This window comes from Tiliqua scincoides, chromosome 4 (assembly GCF_035046505.1).
Source record: "Tiliqua scincoides isolate rTilSci1 chromosome 4, rTilSci1.hap2, whole genome shotgun sequence".
NCBI lineage: Eukaryota > Metazoa > Chordata > Lepidosauria > Squamata > Scincidae > Tiliqua > Tiliqua scincoides.
The window spans coordinates 163,449,926-163,473,226 of record NC_089824.1 but is presented as its reverse complement, the minus strand read 5'-3'; the positions used below and the strand labels follow the sequence as shown (position 1 = coordinate 163,473,226).

Sequence of the window (23,301 nt, the reverse complement as noted above, 5' to 3'; positions counted from 1 at the left end):
AGCACTGGTAGCATGCTCTGGCAAATCCAAATTCAGTTCTACTCACTTGCATGGCAGTGCATAGAGAAGCAATAGCAGTGAAGTTGTGGTAGCAGTGCCTGGCAAATCCAGACATACTTCTGTGCGCTTCCATGCAGGCACACAGTATAGCACAGAAAGAAGAGGTGAGGTGGCATGGGTGGTAGTCTCTCTGTGCTCCATGTGCTACAGTACCACCAAGCGCACAGAGTGTGCACCTAAGTGGTGCTGTAACACAACATGAGATGACAAGAGGAAAGACAGCAACAGTTAAAAATCTGTTGAGTGATTCCCTTCCCCCCACATCAATGTCTGTGATGTTGGTGGCAGTGATGGTGGGTGTCCCCCTGGAGTAAGTACTCCCTACAGGAAGATTCACCAGGTGAGTGCCACTTGTAGGATGCTGGTAGATGTGCTCTCCAGCAGAGGAGACAGAAGACAGGTGGAGGTGACTGGGGAAAAATTGATTGGGGCACAATGGAAATTGATGAATTTTTGCTTTAGAGAGGAAAATTGATGGGAGGTGTTGCCTGGGTTGCAGGGAAATTGTTTTGTCTTGGTGGAGATTTATGGAGGGGTTGCCTGGAGTGGGTTGGTATATGGAAATTGTTGAGTCTTTGCCTTACGGGGGAAATGGATCTATTTTTGCTTTGAGGTAAAGATGAATGGATGGACTTTGTGTTTTTTTAATTTTTTTAAATGTGAGGAGGGGAGTTGTAACTGACTGAGAGAAAATACCTGGATGAATTTCTAACAAGAATTGGAAACCTGATGGAATTATTAAAATGTGATTGTTAAAGTTGGTTTTTTGTTGTATTATTTGTTGCTGTGTGATGTGGCTGTGGGGTGGGGCTATAGGGCACCATCAATTGCCCCTGCACTTAAAATTTATCACTATACTGATGGAATTGGATGGCTATCTGCTGTTTTCAAAGCTCTTTGTTGATGGGCTTCTTTAAGAGAAAAATTAGCAAGAGTGCATAAGATCATACTGTTGTCTGAATTAATTCAGTCTGGACCAGTGTCTTTTCCCCTCTTCATATATTAGAATTGACACTTTATATATGGCCATGTACTGAATTAGGAAGAAAGAAACTTCCCACGGCTTCTAAACAGTGGAAGTCCCAAGCGCAACAAAACTGGAAATTCCACTTCCTGTTTAATTGTGCTTGGAACTTTCACTGTTTAGAAGCTGTGGGGAGCCCTGCAAGTGCTCCGCAGGGCTCCCCACACCCCCTGAACCCTGGGAGCACGTACAGTTTGTTAAAAAAATAGCTCTCTCTCTCCCCGCAGGGGCGCGATCCTAGGAATTGCTTTGCTGCTCCCGCCCCACAAAGACTTACCCCAGGAATAAATTTCCCAGGAAGTTTGAGAACCACTGCATTAGCTTATATATAAAGTTTTGATTCTTTGCCCCAATGTGCATGACTTTACACCTACTTACATTGAAATGCATCTGCCATTTTGCTGTCCAGTCTCCCAGTTTGGAGAGATCCTTCTGGAGCTCTTCACAGTCTCTTCTGGTCTTCACCACTCAGAAAAGTTTGGTGTCATCTGCAAACTTGGCCACCTCGCTACTTAACCCTGCCTCCAGGTCATTTATGTTGAAAAGTACAGGTCCCAGGACAGATCCTTGGGGTACTCCACTTTCATCCTCCCTCATCCTCATCCTCGTTTGCCCACTCTTATCCTCCAGTGACAATGCCAGTGATCATCATGCACATTCTGTGAAGATGTAGAGAATCTGCACAAACGGACAGCACTAAAAGGGATTTTGAAAATTGTGCAGTCAACATACATGGTCTCTAAGTGACTACATGCACAAGTTAAAGTCAATTGAGTAGCATATACATTGGCTAGCTAAAATACCTACTGAGGATCAACATAGTTTCCAATGCTGAAGCTTATGTTGAGGTTGTGCGTCTAAGCCAGGGAATGTGTGAAACCCAGGGCCTATAAAGCTTGTCTTGCCTTAGTAGTCAACCATTATTTGTGGTGGTTCCTGCTCCCCAATAGAATAATAGAATTGGAAGGTACCTAATAGGTCATCTAGTCCAACCCCCTGCCTGTTGCAGGAAATCCTCCTAGAGCATCTCCAACAGCTGCTTGTTGAGCCTCTGCATGAAGCTCTCCAGTGAGGGAGAGTGCACCACTTCCCTTGGCAATCTTTTCCATTGCTGAACCGCCCTTGTTGTCAGGAATTTTTTCCTGCTATCCAGTTGGAATCTCTTCTTTTGCAGTTTGCACCCATCTCTCTCTCTCTCTCTCTCTCTCTCTCTCAAGTCCTCTGGCATGCATAGAGGACTTGGAGTGGGAGTCTGGTGGTTTCTATCATTCTGTGCTGTGCTTTGGAGAAGGAAAGAAGTGGCATGTGTCACTCTTACTGCTTTCTCCTTTCCCAGTGCTTGGTACAAAGCACAACTCAGGAAGGGCATTTTTGTGAGGCTGCCTAGGGAAGTGGTGGTAGTAGAGTGGGGAGGTTGCCATTGGTGTCCCTGGCACATGAATTTGTGAATCCTTTTACAAAACATCTGTTATCAGTTCACACTTCCTTACATCTGTTGAGGATTAACCATAATCAGCTGGACGATGTGCATGATTTTCTATCAGTCCTATTAATTTATGTAATGTACATTCTCTGCACTTCCATGTGTACAAGTGTCACTGTGCAAGTCAGTCCTTGGCATCATCAGTTTCTGACTTTAGGTCTAAATGATTAAGGCTGAGGTTCCCACACTTTTTAAACTGGTGGTTCCCTTGACTTTCTGGCCAAGGCCACAGCTCCCCGTTAGGGCTACAATCCTATACATTGGATAGAGCAGCAGGTTTTTTGTGAGGATTTCACAGCTACCCTAGCTGATTTCCATGGCTCCACAGGGAGTCACAGCTCACAGAGAGACCCTGAAGTTCTAGAGAGACATGTATAAAACTGTACAGTGGAACTCACTGCCCTGGACACTCACTTTAAAAAATACACTGTAGATTTTGATTTCAAATGTGTGTGCATAAAGCTTTGAGGGCAATGGAGGGTTGAAAGTGGGGAATGAGCTTTGGAAAGTGTCCAGAGGAGTGGAGGCAAAAGGCAGGACAATAGCTCCAGGTTGAGAGTAGGGCATTTTCTCTGTTATTAAAAAAAGTCATTTGTTTACTACAGATTGTAAAGAGAGAGAAATAAATGGGGTGAGGATTAGGGCAAAAAATGGGGGGGGTAGATGGGAGAAAGAAGTGGGAGGCAGATTTGAATTCACCTTGGCAATACACAATAGGTGAGAGGGAAAAGGAGATTGACAATATGACCATGGCCACATTTTCTCAGAAGTGAGCCCTAATGCATCCAATAGAACTTGCTATCAAGAAAATGTATATAGGATTGTAGCCAAACAATATGACTTAGGGCATTTTTAGTCTGGAGTAAGCCCCATGGAGTTCCAAGTTCTAAAATCCATGGGGTTGGATTTTATTCAAGGAAGATGTACATACTGCAACATTTTGTTGTGGGACTCTACTTGTTACCTATAATAACGAACTTGGTGGGTTTATGCCAACCAGTAGGGCCACGAAACAGGGTCTCCCACAGACAAGATAGGGGTTTCTGCATGTTCAAGGGACTTCCTGGGAACCCAAACAAATTTCAATTTGTAAATTTTTTTTTTAATGAGATGATGACCCTCCTGGCAAAAGTTGTGCATGTGCAAAGCCCTCCCATAGGAACAGATTGATCAAAATCATGAAGATTTCAGGGGAGATGGCACTCTTACTCTCCCTTCTGCACAAGAGAGCTACGTGAAGAACTATCCTGCTCTAAGGGGAAGGAAGGAAAACCTGTCCGCTAACCTGATTGAGAACATCATGGAAAGAGCAGGTGTACATGTATTCTTGAGCTATCAATTAGTCCTGACAAGCATGGAAAGTAGACACTACAAACAAAGTTTTTGAACTCTTTAGTTATAATTGTACATCACCTTGGCATTCTTTGAAAAGGAAAGGTGGTTCATAAATAATAATAAAGCGAAGAAGAAGCCAATTTCCTCCTCTTTCACAAGAGGGGAAAAAAACAAAAACAAACAGAAGTTGCCCAGGCAGGACTTGGAGGGGGGGGAATCCCCTTTCCCCTCCATACTTGCCCACGTTGGGACTGTGATGCTCAGCCAGATGTGAAAACTTCCTAGCTCTGCTGCACTCAAAGCTTCAGGGCCAGCACTACACTTAGTAGTGGAGGTTTATCCCCAGGCAAGGGAGCAAATGTTTCCTTACCTCTTCCATGAGTGCCTCCCTGCGTGATTCAGCTCATGCTCTGGTGACATGGCTGCATCAGCGCAGGTGTTGGTTTAGATAGGTTTGGACTATAAAGAACATTTCCTAATGTTCCAGTGTATTGTTCCGATATTTCCCTGTGCTGTAGCATAACTAAGGGCCCGATCCTCTCCATTTTCCAGCATTGATGCAGCCGTGCCAATAGGATGTGCGCTGCTTTTTGCGTTGAGGAGGGGTAGTCACAGAGGCCTCCTCAACTTATCTGAATATCTGTTCACTTACTTTGGGGCTGATTGTGACTGCATCAGTACTGGAAAGTTAGTTAGGATTGGACCCTAAGGATCAGAATTCATTATGATACTGTGTGCCTAAGGCAACAATTTTCAACCACTGTGCCGTGTCACACTGGTGTGTCATGGATGGTCCATAGGTGTGCCTTGGGACTTTGCGGAAGATCACTTATTAGTAGGGCAATTGGGGAATTTGAGCCCCCTACCAGCAGCATGGTGTGCCTTGTCAATGGTCAAATAACTGATGGTGTGCCTTGACAATTTTAGCACCTTGTCAGTGTGCCATGAAATGGAAAAGGTTGAAAATCACTGGCCTGACTGTAATGTGGGGTGCAGTTTGATACATCCAAATAATCCTGACCTGGGGTGATCTCACCTCTATGTCAGCATGCCTTGAGGAGAGGTCCTGCTTCTCTGTATGCATAATGCACACTGCATCCCAATACATCCATGCAGCTTATGACTGTCCCTCCATACATGCTTTATGTCTCATAGTGATGGATACTTTGCTAGTATAAGATAGCTACCATGCTTATTTCAAACTTTAGAACCATTATGGCAACAGGTCCTTCTAGCAAACTAAGGGAGCAATCCAAAAGTGCCCATGGGCCAAGGCCGATGCAAGTCCCTTGTGCCAGCCCAGGAGGGACAAATGTGCTGTAAAGCACATTTGTGCCTCCTTAGGAGGAAGCCAGACCAACGCTCAAAGAGTGCCGGCCTGCAGAGGCCGACACAAGCCTCTGTGCTGGCTTCCTCCTTGCAAATTGCATTGGCCCGGCTGGGCTGATGCAAGGAAGAAAGGTAGCTGGGGGGAGGTGTTCCAAGGTGGCGGGAGGGCGGGCAGTGGGTGGCCCCGGGGGTGGGTGGGCAGGGAGCAGGAGGCAGGGCTACTGCCAGATTCCAACCTCCGTTCCAGGGGGAAACGGAGGGGCTCTCCGCTCTCCTCAGACTTGCGCCTCCTCAAGAGGTGGCGCAAGACTGAGGAGACCCATAGGGGGCAGCGGCCCTTACCTGGAGGTAAGGGGAAATGTTTCCTCTTGCCTCTGTCTGAACCGCCTATGGCCACAATCCTATGCTGGATATAGCATAAGCCTCTTGGGCTTGCATGTTCCAGCGTAGGATAGGATTGCGCCCTAATATTGGTACAATACATGTATGTTTATAGCTATAAATGGTATATTTTTAATATACATTAGTAACATCTAGCTTTGCTAGTGTTATCCAAAGAGGGCTGAACAGTACTGCCTCAGAGCACAGTCCAGCTCCTTGTAAGTGGTAACAGTAACCCATGCAGTTGCTTAATTAAAGGTGAATGGGTGAGTGGCAGGTGGGAGGAGGCATTCATAGCCTAGGCCCTAGACTCACAGTATTGTGAATTTAGCCAGGACAGCTGTGAGGCTTAAAAACAGCAGCATATTTTCTTAATAGTGGTTTTTAATACTGAATTGTTTTCCATTTACATGTCTACATCAATTGTTTACAATTTACATGTCTACATCAGTTGTTTACAATTGTTTACATCATTTACATGGATGCATATGAGGACAAAACCCCTCATTTTATGCTTTAGTACCCAAACTGTCACAGAGAAGCTGTTCTGGCTAGAGGCAACCAATAAGCCTCTTCTGCTTTCTACAGCCTGGACATACTGAAAGAGAACAAAAGGGCTGGAAAAGTTGCAGACACAGTTGGGAGGCTGCTGTCTCTCTGAATAGCAGGCCAGGAGTGGGAATGTGGACAGCAAAGGGCAGTTCTATGCACTGAAATTTTTGTTTTTATTTTCTGTACCAGAGAGAAGAACACAAACTAGGAGACCACAGGTTCAAGGAGACCATGACCGATTAACAGGATTAAGCAGACATAACTCAATTTTTATTCAGGCAGGATTGCTGATGCTAGGCGCTACCTTAATAGAACCTTCAAACTGCTCAAGGAGAACTAAAAATGTTCTTGGCTTCCTGCAATACTCAAATAAAAAGAAAAGGTTTAATTACTTAGGTCTATTTGCATGTCACATATGTTGCTGCTTCTGCAACAGCTATATCAAAAATTATGTAGTTGAAAGGTCTTGACTACTGGAGTTAACTCTGAAATTTCTGATCCCTCATTTAAGCTCTGGGGATCAAAGTTACAGCAGGTTATGTTTATTAGCAAAGGTAACACTCCTGATCTGAGACTGGTGTTGCAGGAGCTATTTCTCAGTATTTAGCATCTTCTTTCTGTTTTCTAGGATAGATGGTTAAAAACCTGACATGCTGTATGCCCAAAAATGTTGCATAGAACCAGCATCTTTAAAGTTGTAACTGTCAAGTAAAGATTTTGGATTTTTCGTTTGATCTGTTCCCTGTGACATAGTGAGCGGCATCAGTAAACAATCTCTGTACATTTCTTAACTTCAGGCAGTGTAGTTTGTGTAGTGCAATTTCACAGATCTATGTAGTTGGGATGTCTGAGTGTGCATGTGAGTCTAAGCAGGGATGCCCATACTCCAGCCCAGGGGCCACTTGCAGCCCTCAGGGACTCCCAATCCAGCCTACAGGGAGCCCACAGTCTCCAATGAGCCTCTGGCCCTCTGGAGACTTGCTAGAGCCTATGCTGGCCCAATTCAACTGCTCTTCACATGAGGGCAACTCTTTGATCTCTTGCGTGAGCTGTGGGACGAGAGCTCCCTCCACTACTTGCTGTTTCACATCTGTGATGCAGCAGTGGCAGCAAAGGAAAGGCCAGCCTTGTTTTGTGCAAGTCCTTTTATAGGCCTTGAACTATTACAAGACCTTCATTCATTCATGTAAGTGTCATCTCTAATTATTCATTTATGTAAATTTATTCAAATTTTAAATGTTCGTTCTTTTTTTTTCCCCAGCCCCTGGCACAGTGTCAAAGAGATTATGTGGCCCTCCTGCCAAAATGTTTGGACAACCCTGGTCTAAAGGAATAGCTTTGTCATAATCATCCTTCAAATGTCACCTACATAGTACTGAAATATTGTAATATTTTAACTGTTTTGTTGTTTAAAATATTCAAAGCAAGATCTTTAATTTCTCCAAATATTTTTATGTAGGAGTGACCTGAAAACCCAATCCTGAACTCTGCGTGCTGGCTTACTACTGGCATGCACTGTTGCAAACATGCCATAAAGCATGTTTGTGGGGCCTAGTACTAGCCCATCACCAGAGCTAGCTCAGCATGAGCAGCTTGTGCTGGGCTAGCTCTGGCAGGAAACCGGTGCTCTGCTACTTGATGGTTGTTCGAACCACAGGGCAGCAGAGAGGTAGGTCAGGGTGTGGGGGGAGACGGGGAGGAGGCGTTCCACTGATTCCGAGCTCTGTGTTGGGCCATGCGACCCGACATGGAACTTTTTTATTCTCCGGAGCTGCCACAGAATCGAGCAACCCCATTGCGGGGTTACTTTCCTTACCCGGGGGAAGGGAATGAATGTCACCTTCCTCTGAGGAGCCGCTGGCGACTGCCCGGTTGTGCTCAGGATGCCATGCAAGTCATTTTCAGTGTTGCAGCAGCCCCACGCTCCGGACAGCTCAGGATTGGGCTGTAAGTCCTTAGATTTTGTATGGAAAGCATGGAGCAAAGATAATTCACTCTTAGCACTCACTTATGTAGGAGCACTAGATGGGCTGAAGGCACTTGATGCAGTTCTACTACCAAAGTATCACAGTGCGTATATGAATGTGTGAGAGTGCCATTTTTTACCTATATAATTAAACCAGGGAAGAATGAACTTTTAGTCGATTTCCTGGTTTAGCACAATGGTATTTATGTTATGTTTGCAAACTTATTACCCAATTAAGCTGATTGGCATGTCTGCTTATATTAGAGGTCAACTTGAGTAAGAAATCTAAACCAATAGCATAGACAAAAACCATGTTGGTTGTCTTTCACAATCACTTTCAATGCATCTTGATGAGCATTTGCCCTATATTTCCTTTGTTTGCAGTCTGTCTGCTTTTATGACAGAGGTTGTATACACATACAGATTGCACATGAGCTGTTTGGAATGATCAAAGCCAAGCTTTTGTAACCATTTAATTTCATTTTTCTCCCACTTCCAAGTCATGGTCTAATATGCAAGCCTGGACAGATTAAAAATCCATTTGTCAAGGAATGGCAGCCTGGTTGGTTTAATGGTTAATACCATAGTAGACCCTGGCAAGGAGAAGAGGAGACATCCCTGGACTTGTATTCAAGCACGAGTTCAAATAAAGTCCATATATCGAATAATTTAGATCAGATAGATTTGGAAGAGTGAAACCTTTTTTTTTGTTTGATTTGTTTTGCTGAAATGGAGCACTTGTTCAGAAAATGCCAAGCAAATGGAAAAGTTCTATTTCTTGGCTTCTAAATAAGCCAACATTCCAAATCCTGTATGGATAATAGTAGCAAACAGTGGGAAATTGAGTTAATACCAGGGCATCTGTGTAAGTGAATGCTTGAAACAGGCAAGTTGCATTGTTCTTTAACTCTACTAATGCTGGAACAGATGGGAAGCGAAGGCCACTTCACGCATTAGCTGGCGCAGATAAAGAGCAAAGCAAAGAAGGGCCCTTGTGGGTGATTAGAGGTTAACAGGAATAGAAACCAGCAGACTGACTCTTGATTTGCAGGAGGTGTTCTGGGAAAGGAGCAGATGGCAAGAAGAACGTCCCTGCAGCTTATTCAGCTGCTCAGAGAAGTTTATGGCGACCTCTAATACAAACAAGCCTACTTAAAGCCTCTCATTTTAAAGCAGCTCTGTGCAATTTCTAGGCTGCCAGGATCACAGCAGTTCACCTAAATCTGCAGAAGTGGGTGTTTCCTTCTCCCTTTGGTCCCTGTGTATGTGCTTGTGCAGGCTCCATGCATACAGGCATTTATGTAAAAATAGTATGTGAGGCCCATTTGGACTTCTGCTGTTGTCAGTGTTCTCCTAACAAAGCTTTCTCTCACTCAGTTTCACCCTTTCTGTTTAGATTCCTGGTTATCAGGCTTTGCTTACAGACCAGATGCACTGTTCCCTCATGGTGCCCTTATTCATCAAGCCAGAATCTTGGCTTATGTGTGTTGGCAATAAATAATAAAGAAGGTGGGTGAGGAAAGGAAATATGCAAATTTAATGAAGTACCCCTGTATTTTGCAGTGTCAGGAATTCTTCCTCCAGGGAAGCAGCTGCCTCCTCTTGCCAAGGAGAGGAACCCACACAACACGCAATAAGGTCTCCCTTGGTTACTGCTCTTCAGTATGCACCATCCATTTGTCATGAAAAGAAATTCCTTTCAGAGGAAAAAATGCATGTATTGATAGGTGCCATCTCCTTCTTAATGTAGATCTCCATAAACACCAGGTTTCTGTGTACATGCCTGTGTGTGAAAGAAATTACAACAAAATCTGCTTTCTTCTCCCATTTTTTTTTGGGGGGGGGGTGGTATAGTGGGAAGGGGATATGTTTTGCTGGAAAGGATTAGGTCTTCTTTCCCCTTTGTGTGTTTATTGTGTGTTGATTCACAGAGACACCTGCCCAGGGAGTCTCTGTGAATCAAAAGAGCAGCAAGAAAAGTGGGTTTAATTGCACACATCTTTAGTGTAGTCTATCTTGCACTTACAGCACAAAAGGCCATCCCTGAGCTGCTTTCAATGGAGCTTGCAGGGGCAGGACTGAGAAGAACTCTCCACTGTTCTCCAGGCAAGCAAATCACTTCGCAGGAGCATTGTCATGTGGAAATGAGTTCATGAGCCCATCTTCTTTCCAACTGCAAGGTCAGGGATAGAGCAATTTTCAGTTTCAGCTGGCTGCAGCAATTGATCCATTTGGCAGAAAGTGTTTGCTTACCTCCATTCCCTGCTGTGCTTGCATACAGATATCTTTCTGGGTCTGTGTCTGAGTTTATGCGTGCATGCATGCACGCAAGCATGTGTGCACATTACACATACATCGACTGATTTGGTTTCACACCTAGAAATCGGCAGTTCCCTCATCTCAAAATGTGACCCCTGGTGAGTCATAAATAGATGATTGTGTGGCAACTATTATTCAGTGTTAGTTTTACTCTGGGAAAACCACAAGTATTTTTTCCACTGCAATTTTGAGAAGCAACCAACCTATGCATGTGTGTGCCTGTGCATGTGTTAAAAGCAGTGAGGGTTGGAACACAGTGTGAGGTTTGGAAATTGTAAAAAAAAAAAAATCCATGTGAATGTGTTGCAAGGTGCAAAAACCAAGATGTTACAAGGGATCCTAGATGTTACAAGAGATCTCAGATGTTGCACTGTAATCCCAGGTACCAAAGCAAACTCAGTAGACAAAAGTGATCAGATCCACGCTATTACTGTAAATCCATCAGCAAAAGATTGTAAATCCATCCACGTCTCCAAAGGAGACTGTGTGCATCAGAAATGGGGAGAAGAGAAACCCCAAAGGAGACTGCTTGCACCAGAAATGGGAAGAAGAGAAGCCTCAAAGGAGACTGCTTGCATAGGAAGTGTGAAGAAGAGAAGCCTCAAAGGAGACTGTGAGCATAGGAAGTGTGAAGAAGGGAAGCCTCAAAGGTGACTGCTTGCATAGGAAGTGTGAAGAAGAGAAGCGTGTAACGCCTCCTTTAGCTGACTTTTATTACAGTCTGGGGTTCCCTCCTTGAAACACATTTGGAGACAATTCATTGGTGGGTTCAAAGCATCCGTTGTTTTATAATAGGCCATCTTATACATCCATCATATACAATATACCCCCAGCAGTTAGCCAATGGCACTGCACACAAACCTGACCTCATCCATAACCATTGGATGATGTTTTGTGGCCTTCGTAAGGCAACCCGTGAAATGCAACATACTTGCTATTGATGTCACGGTGTGTGTGTTCATCTAAAAACTGCTGTGAAATGATTTTCTGTGGGAATCTGACCTTTGCAATGTGTTAATCCGGAAGTGCTTTGATATCATGTCTCTTTAAACTCTAGAATGCAGTTAGTCCACTAAAACTCAGTTAAAATATTACTATTTGTTAGTCACACTTATGTGTACCCCAAAACTGATTTCAAAATGAAAAACAAGGAAATATAAAAAAGCTAAGCTTACTAGTGTTCTTCTATGAGAGCTGGTGTGCATATGTGCTTTCTAGCATGTGTGTGCACAGCTTAGTGCTCTAAAAGTCTTCAAACTGGACGTTAAAGCAATGTTAAAACTTCAAGCCGAATTCAAACTGCTAGATTTTTTTTTCTGTGGTCTGAAGACAAAGACTTCATTCAAATGTATCAACATTGTTCTAAGAGAACATCTTGTGGCAGGCTGCCCAATTCCAGCCAAATACTTGTGAGACTCAAGTTGAACTTGCTTGGACATTCAGAGAGAGAGAGAGAGATCAAAAACCATGCTGTTTTTACATTTCAGGTAAGCATTCTATACCATAACTAACAGTCCTTGATACCTTCCAACAAATGATGTTTGGGTGACTTTTCCTGGGAAATGTAGCTGACCTCACACCCATCTGCCTAGACTAGTCAATTCCCATTGGATTTGCTCATTTTCTTTTTCTGAAGGTTAAGGCATTGGGTGAGTTCTTTAATCCTGGAAAACATTCTCTCAGCCACAGGCAAGTCATTCTCCAAATAGTTCTTGATACCCCCTGATTGACCTTTGCCTTAAACTGAAAGGGCAATATTTTCAGGAGAGGGAAAAGTTGTTTATGCATTCAGATGTAAAAAAGAGACTAGTAAAGTCAACCTCATTCAGTATGCTCATGTGATCTTAGCCATTCGTCACCATTACATTGCCTTGGTCTCAGGCAGCTTTATAATTGAACAGCAGCCTGTTATGCAGCAGACATACAGTTGAAATTGGGTTAGTCTGATTAGATGTGGGTGTTTGGGAGCTGCAGGCTGAACATTCTCAGTAAGATGATATGCTAAGCTAAGAGTGATGAAGAGAGACAGAAACCTGCATTGCTGCTGCACAGCTGCCCCTTACTGGCCAGTATGCAAAGATGAATTAACAATGTCGACTGGGCATTGAATGTATTGGACATGGCTCTCAAGCCCTCAGATTCTGCAACAAGGAAGGATTAACCTATGGGAAGCAAGCAGCCACTGTTGCTGTTATTGTTATTTTTGGGGATTTATACTCCTGCTTCCTGGCCAGAGCTTCCTGTTTATTTGGTATATTTCAAATAGTCAAAGTGATTTGCATACATCCGTTTAGCATTCCATCTGAGAACCCTGTAAAATAGGGCAACTGAACTGGAGAGAATAGTGTGTTGCTTTTGGCTAGAATAGATGGTAAGGTTGTGGTTGATGTGAGATTTTAACCAAGGATATCTTTGACTCTCATGTAAAGAAAGGAGTGACCTCTTGCTTAGTTTAAAAAAAAAAGTCTGGATGCAGAAATTTATCCTTATTGAGGAATTTGGAATTATTCTGTTATGAACCAGAGTGTGAAGAAATCATGTGGATGAGTTCAGGTTCTGATGCATCTAAGAATTCTGCCGAAATACCCCAACCCACATCAGAAATAATTGCAGAGCTTTCAAGAATACACTATCCTTAGGGCTGCCTCAGTGGTTGCGGTTTTCTAATAATGGAGATGAATGAATTCTTTGGGGAAAGCGTGTAAGACATGTGAACGAGAATGAAGTCTCTGACAGAAAAAGTAATGCGTAAGGCAGGCTTTTGAGGACATAATGCTGTTTAGAAATTAGTTTTCCTGGACCAAAGTTAACACCCAGACATCTCAAGCCACTTCTCATATGACCATCCAGTTCAGTTAGCGCACTTCAAAATTAAACCAACTGTTCACTGATTCCAAAGTGGTGTTTCCAGGGAAGAAGCTTGGCTCTGCTATTTCAGAGAGAATAATTACAAAATGGAAGTGTCTCTTGGGAAAACATTGACCTTCTCATTAGCCTGCTCTATTCCTGAAATAGGAATGAAGGAAAATCAGTGCAATTGCTTGACCTTTCATTCCCTAAGTGTGTCTGAAACACTGTCCTAGAGAAGGTGAGGTTTTGGTACAATAAAAGCACTCCTTTTTTCTCCATCTAGAGTTTGGCTCATAGAAATGAGTGATTCTTGGTCAAATTCTAGGGGTGGCTGCTCTTCAAAGTTGATTCAAACCTGTTTCAAATGAAGCCTACATGTAAGTCTGGAGAACATTGAATTATTTTTAAATACTTTCTTTTTCTTCATTCTATCAAGTATGAGTAGCAAAATCATATCTCTTTGTTGATTTTCATTCCTCTTTGCCACCCTGAGCTATTTTTTTTAAAATAAGTTTTACCATCTAAGTAAAAACTTGAGTAAGGTTACCATGAGAGAACTTACAACTGTCTCAGGATGTTTCACCCAGGTTGTTTTGGTAGATCTCTGTACTAGCCATTCTTACCAAACAAAACCATTTGCCCTGTTCACAGCTATGCAACTTCCAGATAAATTCATTGGGCGCTGTCAGTTGCCCTTGAATATACAAAACTGTCACACTGTTGCTGGTGGTGGTTCTGCAGGGTCTTGAGCAGAAGTGTCTTCCCAGGCTTGCTAACTGAAATCCATTTTTTGCACAGACATGTCAGGGATTGAGTTTGGGAGTTTTGACATGCAAGGCACATGTTCTGCCACTGAGCTATGTACCAAGATTATGTCCATCATCATTAGCAGTGCCCCCAAGCACCAGCATGCTCCCTGGCCAAGCCCTCTGAATGCCCCTGCTTTCAGCACTTGTGGGAGAGAGCCCTGTATGTGGAAGAGAATCCTGTATAGTTCTTAATCATGGGGAGAACACTTCCTGCATTCAGCAGTGCCATCCCCCTGTAGTCAAGTGCAGTATGAAGGGACCTTCAGGAGTGTGGTCAAGTAGTGGGTCTATGCAGGGGCATAGCTTGCCAGGATGCTCCTGTTCTTCCTCTCCAAGTGTTGGTCCCCTGCTAATGCATATTTCTATTGCTTGAACAAGGCTATCTTTGTAATTGTTCCCAGGAAATACCTGTATGTGGGTTGAAGCATAGGAGAGGCCTCCCTAAATGTGTGCGGGTAGGATTTGTTTTGTGGGGGAACGTTCAAATGCACGACCTCCTGCTTGCAGCCTGAAGCCTAGGAAAAGCTTTAACACTTCTGCTGATTGTATGAAACTGGCCCTGGTACGCTTCATTGAAGTTTAGGGGGGTGGGGGGGGGGTTACAAAGGAGAAGCAGAAATGTGTCCTTGTTTACCAACCTCCCAGGCTTCTCTTGAGGAGACTGCGGGGAAAAAAGTGTTCAAAGGTGCTCTCCTTTTACACATTCTCCCCCACCCCTGAACAGCCACCTTGTCTGAAATCTTTAATGGTGCGATGTTCAAATAGGAGAGACTATGGGAACAATGCACAATGGTTGTAACTTCATATGAATCCTTATAACAGACATTTGTGATATTGGCAAGGATTGAAAAAAAATAGACTGTTTTTTGGGTGGTGCTTAAATGAAACATAGAAAGCCCTTAATCACAATAATCTTGGATCAGATATTTTTTTCCTAGGACTTCTGAATCCAGGCAGTATCAGTGTGCTGGCAGCAAATCTAACATTCAGGTGGTTTAAGTCAAAGGAATACAACACATAGAAGATAAAAGTGTAGATAAGGATCCAGGTGTATTGGAAACATTAAATTGTTTGGGAGGCAGAAGGAGAGAACATTAAATCACAAATTTCTTTGTTCCTTCTCCCACCAGACTTCAAAAACCAAAAATGGGGCAAGTAACTTGTGCACAATATCCTGACCTTGTCATGAGAGAGAGCTTCTGCAGTTGTGGTTTTGGAGAATGAATACTGAATGACAACACAGCAGTCAAAGATTGTCAGCTATGTCTTTAGTGTGGATTTATAGACTCCACCACAACCTAGGAGTGCAGGCCCCTCACAGGTTAAGAAACCTGCACTTCACCATGATGATTTGCATTGCTTAGGCAGTTTTGGAAGCAGTGCTTGGAACCCTTTAGGTTTAGGGGAGGTGAATGGGGCTGCTCAAGGGCAGTTGAGCCTTCCTGATGGGAAGTCTGAGGCAGTTTGCAAACATTCTGCTCATTTTTATGTTGAGAGTTGCTTAACTTTTGAGTGCTGAAGGGTAGTGTGGCTGGCTAGCCAACCAGTCCAAGGCATCCCAAGTCCTAAAGTAAATATTCTCAATAAAAAGAGTTCTCATGCTAGCTAGCTAGTTTTCCAGAGCAGTACTTAATCTCTGGCTAAAGTATGATAAATATTTTGTATATGGTTTCCAGTCAATCTTAAATAGATGTGTAGCTATGGCAGCCAGAAATTAAACTGACACTTGATTTAAAGCCTAAATGCTAGATAAACATGGCAGACTCCAGACATATTTATGACTTGTTTGATACAAAAATGTAGAATTTGAGTTGTATCTTCTTTCCCTCGAACTGGATTCAGCTGTCATCAACACTGGACCTTTGGCTAACTGGAGTGTGGTTCCAGGCTAGTTTTATGATGAAAATAAATGATAAACATGGAGCAGCTGCTCAGTTGACTTCTGGTTCTCCCTTACTGATTTTTCTGAAGTCCACTGCACAGATTCAAGAGCAACATTCAGGCTCCATTTGGGTGGATCAGGGCACTGCACTGCAGTACAGGCTTGTATGCTCCCCACCTCCTGTATACAAATCCACTCCTCTGTTTCTAGATCGGGGGTGTCCAGACTTTTTGGCAGCAGGGCCACATCATCTCTCTGACAATGTGTCTGGGGCCAGGAAAAAAAGAATTAATTTACATTTCAAATTTGAATAAATTTACATAAATGAATATATTAGAGATGGAACTTATATGAATGAATGACGGTCTTGCAATAGCTCAAGGCCTAGAAAAGGCCTTGCACAAAGCAAGGCCAGCCTTTCCTTTGCTGCCACTGCTGTATCACAGATGTAAAACAGCAAGCAGTGGAGGGAGCCCTCATCCCACAACTCATGAGAGAGGTTGAACAGTTGGCCGTCACACTGAGAGCAGTTGCACCAGGCCAGCTCAGGGCTCCAGCAAATCTCTGGAGGACTAGAGGCCCATTGGAAACTGGGGTCTCCCTGAAGGCCGGACTGGGAGTCCTCAAGGGCTACAAGTGGCCCCAGGGCCGGGGTACCCCTGTTCTAGATTAACGTAACCATGGTTTGCTGTGACATCTAACTAAGACGAACTGTGATTCACAGTAACCTACAAATCATGGTCCCTATATCATTGTTTGTCAGTCAATGGTACTTGTACCACTAGTGATACTTGAGGTGGTGTCCAGTAGTGTGCTCTGAGCCCCCAGACCCCTGCTGCATGGCAGCAAGACCAGCAATGCAATGCAACAAGCAGCTTAGCTTGGTGGGCAGAGCTCCAACGAGCACTTTTCTTGAACTCGAAAAAACACTCCCATCAGCTCTGATCCTCTTCCCAGTGTTTGTCATGTTGTGTCTGGCCTCCCAATCTGGAAATAACTGGCAATGACCAGTTACATTTGGTGATACGTCCAATAGTTGGATCATGCAGAGTGGTGCGGCAGAGAACAAACATCAGAATGTCAGATGCGAGGGAGGGCACCAGGATGCAGGTCTCTTGTTGTCTTGTGCTCCCTGAGGCATTTGGTCAGCCACTGTGAGACACAGGAAGCTGGACTAGATGGGCCTATGGCCTGATCCAGTGTGGCTCTTCTTAAATGCTGAAAAACACTGTTTTAATATTTTTGGCATCCTTCAGTCTCGGAAGACTATGGTGTCACGCTCTGAATGGTGGTTCTGGAACAGAGTGTCCTCTCCAGTGCGCGAAGCCTGGGTAAAGTAGGTATGGAGGATAGGCTGTTACCCATGCAGCAAATCCCCCCTCTCCACGTCGCTGAAATGGTCCAATGGAAAGGCAGAGGCCAATACGGTTGGTTCCAGCGGCGTCGCAGGAGTTGCCAGAACATGACTGTATTCAGCCATGAACTGCCTCAGGGACTCCGGCTCCGGATTTTGCCTTGAGGTTGACTCCTGAAGCCTTTTCCATAACTGGATGTAGCCACAAGGCAGTGGAGGTTTGGGATCAGAGTTTTCCTTCTCTCAGATGAGCTGCCTTCCCAGGCTGACGAGTCCCATCTACCCGGTGGCTGTTTTAATATATAATATAAATAAAATGTCTTTAGGAGCCCTTATATGCCATCAGAGAGTAGGGTAAGAGGTTCCATGCTCTTTTAGGTACTTGAACTTAGATGGATTATGCTAATTTTATATTTATACAGCTGCTAATTTGCCCCAAAGAGTTCTTTTTAAGTGGTAAAGCAGTTCAATGCCATTATAAATATAAGTGCAAATACATCCAGTGGTGACAAAGAGCAGCTGACTAAAGATTGCAACCCAGAGAATTACCTCTGGGTTATTTGATCATAAACACTTTTGAGTTTCACCCTGGAATGTACAAATTGTGTTTCTTGACAGGAGAAATGAAATCCATGGCTGAGAATTTCTTTCATACATTGCATCTTTTGATCTTTGTTCCTATGTGACTGTGATGGAGTCATACAGTCGGACATCATGCTTAGAGAGGAAAGGTGGTGGTTATGCAGCTGTATGAGTGACAGCTTTCCTAAATCTGGGAGACCTTTCTATATAGAGCTATCATTGCCCACAGTACATAGACACAGAGGAAAAAGTAACTCCTATTATTGACTGGAAATAACTGTACAACCTAGGCTCAAAAGTAATTTAAAATTAATTGTAAGAAGGGAATAGACATGTTTATCAACAGGCTTTGAATGGTGGATGTTTTCTTGGATATATTTTTCTCCTTGAGATCAGTCCAGGTAGTGCAGCCCTTTATGGTCTGTTTATAAGACCAATTTTTAAAATCAGGTTTCTAAAGTGAAAGAAATTTTTCAGTACTTAATCAGATCTGGATGTGGGTTTTGGCACTGCTTTAAAGAGAATAGTAGCATATAGATGGTTTTGATGCCGTTGATTAAAAACCTCTGGTAGAATTTGTCTCAGAAACCATGTAAGGGCTGGCAAACACACAAGGGATTTATGAAGCTAATGTAATTTAATCTTCCCCCCCCTTCTTTTTGCTATCTGTAACCCTTTCAGTTTCCTCGGGTGTGAGTTTGTGTTTGAAATGCATCCAGCACTGTAAACAATAAATGAGAATTTGTGAGGGAAAAATAGCATTTCAGTTAAGTACTAGCAATCAAGACTCGGGGATTCTCTATAAGGCTTTTTGTCTAGTCATATTGTGATTTTAGGCAAGCCCCTGACCTTTACCTTTTTGCTATAATTTTTTAGCCAAATAGGTACAGTAAGGACTACTGTTTTGTATATCCACACTTCCAAGAAGCAGTATTTTGTGTTTTGAAGGCCTTTACTCACATATTGGCACCTTTTGTGGATTTTGTATCACCTTGGAATACCTTGGATGCGAATCTTCCCCTCCCTTGCTGGGACAACCAAAACCTGCATGCCAGATAGGCAAACACTCCTGTGTGAGTGTGGGAATTGAGAACGTCCTTGTTCGGCTCTTTTGAGAAGATACTAGTATGAAGAGCTCTTCCAAAGAGCTATTTTGATTGCATTAGATGATGATGAATGTCCCAAGTCCTTCTCTGTAGTGCACCCTTCACCCTGTTTCTCTGAATCACAACGTCATCCTTCAGCTGCTCTCCATCTTCTTCTTCCTCTTAAGTATGCGTGCATCTGCAGTGTTAGCTGCTTCGGTGCTGTGCCTACTCACCTGTAGCAACTGGGCTCTTGAAGGAGATGCTTGAAAAGTTTAGATATTTTAAAGCGATATGGCTTCACTTTTGTGTTTGCTAATCTTAGTGCTTTTCTCTTGCACCATGGCAAAATAAAAGTTCTCTGCTTTTCTGTTCCATAGAATTCGACCAGTTGACTCAGGGGGGAAAAAAAGCTCTTTCTAGTGTCCTAATTCCATTCCAGATTTGTTCTTAAATTGGCCAGTTCTGCCTTTGTACATCATGGGATTAAATATATTTTATTTGGCCTTTGCAGTATTCAGTGTTGTAAGAGAGGAGTTACAACAGGAATTCTGTTCTGAAGTTACACCCTTTCTGTTACTGAAATATTTTACTTCTCCCTTTAAATATGGACTGATGTTTATAGAAAAGCAGGAAATGTTGTTGAAATTTTATTTAAAGGCAATCAATGGGTTTTTAAACCAGATTTGGTATCATGTGTTGTATCTTGCATGAATATCTGATGTTCATCTGATTCCGAAAAGCTTGTATTCGCCAAGAGATATTAAATCATATTTTCTGACAGAGAACATGAGCAAGATATAGCATGATATTAAATCTGCTCTTCCGTCAGATGAAGAAGTCATCTACAGGTTGCCGCCAACCGCTGCTAATTTGGGTGGTATCAATAAACTGAAGTGAATGAACTGGCAGGGGTGTGAGAGAGGCTTTGCAGGATTTGCTCTTGTTCCTAAACCATGCAAGTGACTAATAAAAAAGTATCCCCTTTCTCCTTGATAATTCAATAAACTTGCCCAAAGGTTAGTCTGTGTTTTTTAAAAGATTAACAGTGCAAGCCTGTACATGTCTACTCAGAAGTAAGACCCATTGTATTCAGTGGGATTTACTTGCCAGAAAGTTGCAACCTTTGGCTGGAAGCCAATACACACTTACCTGGGAGTAAGCCCCATTTAACACACTAGGACTTACTTCTGAGTAAACATTTTTAAGGTTGCACTATCAATCTGGAGTGAGTCACGTACTAACCCAACTGATTCTGGGCTGGCTTTGAATTCAAAGGCAAACTGAATATTTTACACATATTAAGGTTCATTTGGTTTTGGCAGTTCATTTGGTTTCCGATCATTTTATATCCGTCGGATATAAATTTTGTCATTCAACTGGGAGCACTTTTCATGGAGAAGAGGTAACTTTTTTTGGACTACAACACCATGTTGTTTCTGGAGACAGGGTAGTACAGTCTATGACTTTTCTTTTGTGTATAACAATTTCATAAGAGGTTAATGCATACACTATTGTCAATATTAATTCAGCCTGAGCTGCATATGGTTGTCTACTGTGATAAAACTCCTTCACAAAACTAAATATCCTCTCCTTCTTCTCCCCCTCCTCCCAGGATTTCACCTGAGTGGCACAGTAACAGAACCCGCCACTGCAACAGAACCTGAAATGACCTACAAAGTGGCCATCAGCTTTGATCGGTGCAAAATAACTTCAGTGACGTGTGGTTGTGGGAACAAGGATATCTTTTATTGTGCTCATGTTGTAGCACTCTCGCTGTACAGGATTCGCAAGCCTGATCAGGTCAAACTCCGTCTTCCTATCTCAGAGACCCTTTTCCAAATGAACAGAGACCAGCTCCAAAAGTTTGTGCAGTATTTGATCACAGCCCATCACACTGAAGTGCTCCCGACAGCCCAGAAGCTGGCTGATGAAATCTTGTCGTCCAACTCCGAAATCAACCAAGTTGATGGTAAGTCAAGTAAAGATCACCTCTTATAAATCCTAGGCCATTGTATAACTCTCTCCATGGTAGGAGAGGGTAGCTGAGTCTTTCAATACTGTACTCATTAATGTTCAAAATGCTGTCAGCAGTGCTGACCTTCCTCATGAGAGAAGAGCTGGTGATCAGAGCCACACAGGCAGTTTGCTGTGTAGTCTAAATGGAAGAGGCTACTGGGACAAATATTATTTGAGAGTTAATCTGAATCAATAGCCTGAGCACAACATAGAGCTCCTTACATGTGCCAGAGTCACTTATGCCAGACAGTTCCATGCCCTGCAACCTAGAACAGAAGAAGAGCCCTGCTGGATCAGGCCACAGGCCCATCTAGTCTAGCTTCCTGAATCTCACAGTGGCCCACCAGATGTCTCAGGGAGCACACAAGACAATAACAGATATGTATCCTGGTGCCCTCCCTTGCAACCTGAACTTTCAACCTTGTTATATCTTTGCTTCAGGGATGAGATGGCTTAACGGTGCTGTGGGAAACCCATCTAGTACTCCGAATGTAAGAAGTCCTGTAGGAGGAAAATGGGTAGAATAAGCCTTCAATCCTACACACATCTGAAAAAAATCCTACTGAGCTCTGAGTCAACATGCATAGGACTGTGTTGTTAGAGTATCACTAGTCTTACTGGCTGTAGTATCTGAGAAAACATATGTGTCATTCTGTGTTCATGATAGCCTGCTAGAGTCAAGAGGAAGGGTGTGATTATTGCAGTTTTTTAGTACCCTATGATTTGTCAGAGCAGGTGCCACAAAGCTAAGAAAATCTTTGTTCTTAATGATATAAGATATGTGTTTCAATTTGACCTTTTAATGGCTTCTTTTTACTGGATTGTGGTATTTGCTGTTACTGTTGCTATTGCTATTTTGTTGTATTTTAGAAGGAAAAGGAGACAGCTAGCTAGCTCCTATATCTAAAGTAGATGAATACCCAAGTATATTCATCAGTGTCAACAGTAGAGAAAGGTGGAGATCTTTACAGTGATCCTGTCAGCTGGGCAGCCAGTCCAGGTTTTAAAGGATGTTTTGTGAGTCCCTCCTCTGATCCATAGCTACTGAAGTTTCAAAGTCTTGTGCCTGAGTGTGTTACCATGAGGAGATCTGTCAGCTGCTGTGGAGCTAGCAGAAGCCACCCAGAGGCTTGTTGTGACACTCAAAAACCAGAAAACTGTGTTGTTTCTATTTGTAGATATTTGAAGTGAGGGGGAGTGGTGTTTTTTTAACTCTTCAGTTTAGATCTCAGCTAATTATTTTGAGATGACAAAACAGCTCATATTCACAGCATCTCCTCTGGAAATTTTTTTTTTTTTTTGCTTTCTAACTGTCAAATGCAAAGTTTACACCCTTGAGTCTCAGCAGTGACACAAAAGACATGTTTCCCAGGGTAGGAGTAAAGATCTCTAATGCTTTGGCATTGATTAGGAAGCAAAAAATCCTGAATCAATGGATTTCTCCTTGTATTGCCATCATTCAGACATGGTTTAGAGAACCCAAGATGTATCACCTGCCTCCCATAGATGACTTGTATGTTAAATGGCTCAAACATTTGGGGCACCTTTGCCTGTGATCTGTATATCGCAGATATAAACATGGATGTACAAGCCCAATGGAGTCCTGTCATAAAAACACACTGGGGAATATGAAGGTGCACACTATTGAACAAAAGAATGCTTGGGTCGGAGAGGTTCATTGTTAAATACCAAAGAAGCAGATCTGCTAGTTGGCATTAGGAATTTCACAAACATCATACAACTAATGTCTCCTTACCCCAAGGAGACCTCCGGTAGCTTCCCTGGCTACCGCATTGGCCAGGATACTGCATCAGGATACTGCAATCAGGATACTGCATTGGCCATTATGGCACCTCTGTAACACGTGGCTCCAAGGAGCTTAGGATTGGGCTGCCCATATCATTCTAGCTCAGGGGTCTCCAAACTTTTTGGCCAGAGGGCCACATCAAATATCTGGCGTGGTGTCGAGGGCCAGATAAAAAATTTAAATATAAAATTTAAATAAATAAATTAGAGATGGAACTTAGATGAGTGAATAAATGAATGAATGGGCTCATTCATTCAATCTCTCCGGCCCTCAGAACACCCTCCAGACACAATCAGAGCACAGTTCTGGTCATGTTCAGTTGAGTGGGCCAGAGGTTTTCAAGGCACAAGAGGTTGGCCGCGGGCTGGAAAGAGGCTTGCTGCGGGCTGCATCTGGCCCCCGGGCCAGGGTTTGGAGACCCCTTCCTAAAATAGTTCTGAAATCTAGGTGTACATGCAGCAAAT

The 23,301-nt window shown here is 43.1% G+C and overlaps 1 protein-coding gene across 1 annotated transcript in view; it reads left to right on the top strand.

Moving 5' to 3' along the window:
• The window catches only part of ZSWIM5 (zinc finger SWIM-type containing 5), a 141,314-nt gene that overhangs the window by 68,999 nt on the left and 49,014 nt on the right, over positions 1 to 23,301 (top strand). The window contains exon 2 of the mRNA XM_066623189.1: positions 20,627 to 20,983. Coding sequence (XP_066479286.1) covers positions 20,680 to 20,983 — 304 coding nt within the window. The 5' untranslated portion in view covers positions 20,627 to 20,679. The remainder of the gene's footprint in view (positions 1 to 20,626; positions 20,984 to 23,301) is intronic.